The sequence below is a fragment of the Myotis brandtii genome, unplaced genomic scaffold (assembly GCF_000412655.1).
Source record: "Myotis brandtii unplaced genomic scaffold, ASM41265v1 scaffold1112, whole genome shotgun sequence".
Lineage (NCBI taxonomy): Eukaryota > Metazoa > Chordata > Mammalia > Chiroptera > Vespertilionidae > Myotis > Myotis brandtii.
In genome coordinates this window covers 680,333-681,747 of record NW_005353800.1, presented here as the reverse complement: position 1 = coordinate 681,747, position 1,415 = coordinate 680,333, and the positions used below count along the sequence as shown (strand labels likewise).

General features: G+C 56.0%; 1 protein-coding gene across 2 annotated transcripts in view; it reads left to right on the top strand.

The window, feature by feature from the left end:
- Positions 1-870, top strand: part of LOC102240776 (HRAS-like suppressor 3) — a 22,078-nt gene extending 21,208 nt beyond the window's left edge. For both annotated transcript variants that reach the window (XM_014545240.1, XM_005857517.2), the window contains exons 4-5: positions 512-672; positions 836-870. In XM_014545240.1, the coding sequence (XP_014400726.1) occupies positions 512-655 (144 nt within the window). In that variant the 3' untranslated portion in view covers positions 656-672; positions 836-870. The remainder of the gene's footprint in view (positions 1-511; positions 673-835) is intronic.
- Positions 871-1,415: the final 545 nt, after the last annotated feature.

Sequence of the window (1,415 nt, the reverse complement as noted above, 5' to 3'; positions counted from 1 at the left end):
CCCTCCCCTGTCAGCACAGAAGCAGGTGATCTCGCTCCATGAGCCACTGCCCAGTCATGACATGGGATCAGAGCTCCTCCACCAGCGCCCATGCTGTGCCTGGGCCGGGCTCAGCTCCTGGGCCGCCCAGAACCATCCCAGCCCAGCCCTGGGTCGTGAGAGCTCACAGGGGGTTTCCCCAACTCTGCACTTGCTTCCAGGCTCCCAGTGGCCAGCCCTAACCTAGACCGTCCGGGCACTGCCTGTGTCCTTCCCACGGCACCCCCTGCGGCTTTCTGAGCCTTTCAGCACCTACAGGGCCGCTGTCTCCCTCACACCCACAGCTCCTTCTCCCACCCGTTCTCTCCCCGCCTCTTCTCCGCTCTCCTGGTGGCCTGTTGCCCTGCAAACACCCGCTCCTTCTGTGGTTCCGTTGGAGGGGCTCATGTCTCTCCTGAGTGAAGATTCTTGGTGGGTGTATCTGTGGCCAGGCCCCTGACGTGGAGTGTGACGCCCGTCTCTTGTGCTGCAGGTCAAAGAAGCGGTCCTGTCAGTGGGCTTGGTGGCAGTTGGCGCATTAGTCGGCCCAGCAGTCGGCATATCATCTGGAGTGGCAGCAGGCTTCTTTGGAATGGCCGTGGCCATCAGGGGTGTCAGCAGGTACCTACGGAAATGAGGCGAGCAGAAAGAGCGGTGAGTTCAAGGCATCATCGTAGTGGCAACCAGTTAGTCTGGAAAAGACTAGCTTAGCCAGCGGGGGTGAGGTTTGCTTTATAGATTCCAGCCTGTTTTATACTCATTTAGGCCAATGTTTTTAAAAAATATGTTTTTATTGAATTTTTTTTTTTTTTTTTAGAAACAGAGGAAGGGGCAGGAAAGAGAGAGAAACATCGATGGGAGAAATTCATCGGTGGCTGCCTCCTGCACGCTTCCTACTGGGGATAGAGCCTCCGGGAATTGAACCTGAGACCCCTTGGTTCATGGATCAACACTCAAGCCACAGCGGCCAGGCCATTCAGGCTGCTTTTCATGGAGCTATGAAAGCACAGGAAGACTTAATTGGGGGAATACGGCTGGTGTGAATGCTATTAAAGACACAGTTGGGCTCTGTCTTGCACTGAATGCTTGTGTCCCCCTCGCCCCCACCCCCCGCATTCACGTTGAAGCCCTAACCCCCAATGTGATGGTGTTTGGAGCTGGGCCTCTGGGAGGTCATTAGGCTCAGAGGAGGTCATGAGGTGGTGGCGAGGGTGTGGGGTGGTCATGATGGGATCTGTGGTCTTACAAGAAACACCAGAGCTGTCTCTCCTCCATGTGAGGACATAGAGAGAAGGTGGGCAAGCCAGGAAGAGGTTCCACCAGGAACTGCATCTGCCAGCACCTTCGCCGTGAACTTGTCAGCTTCCAGGACGGTGAGAAATGAGTGTCTGTGCTGC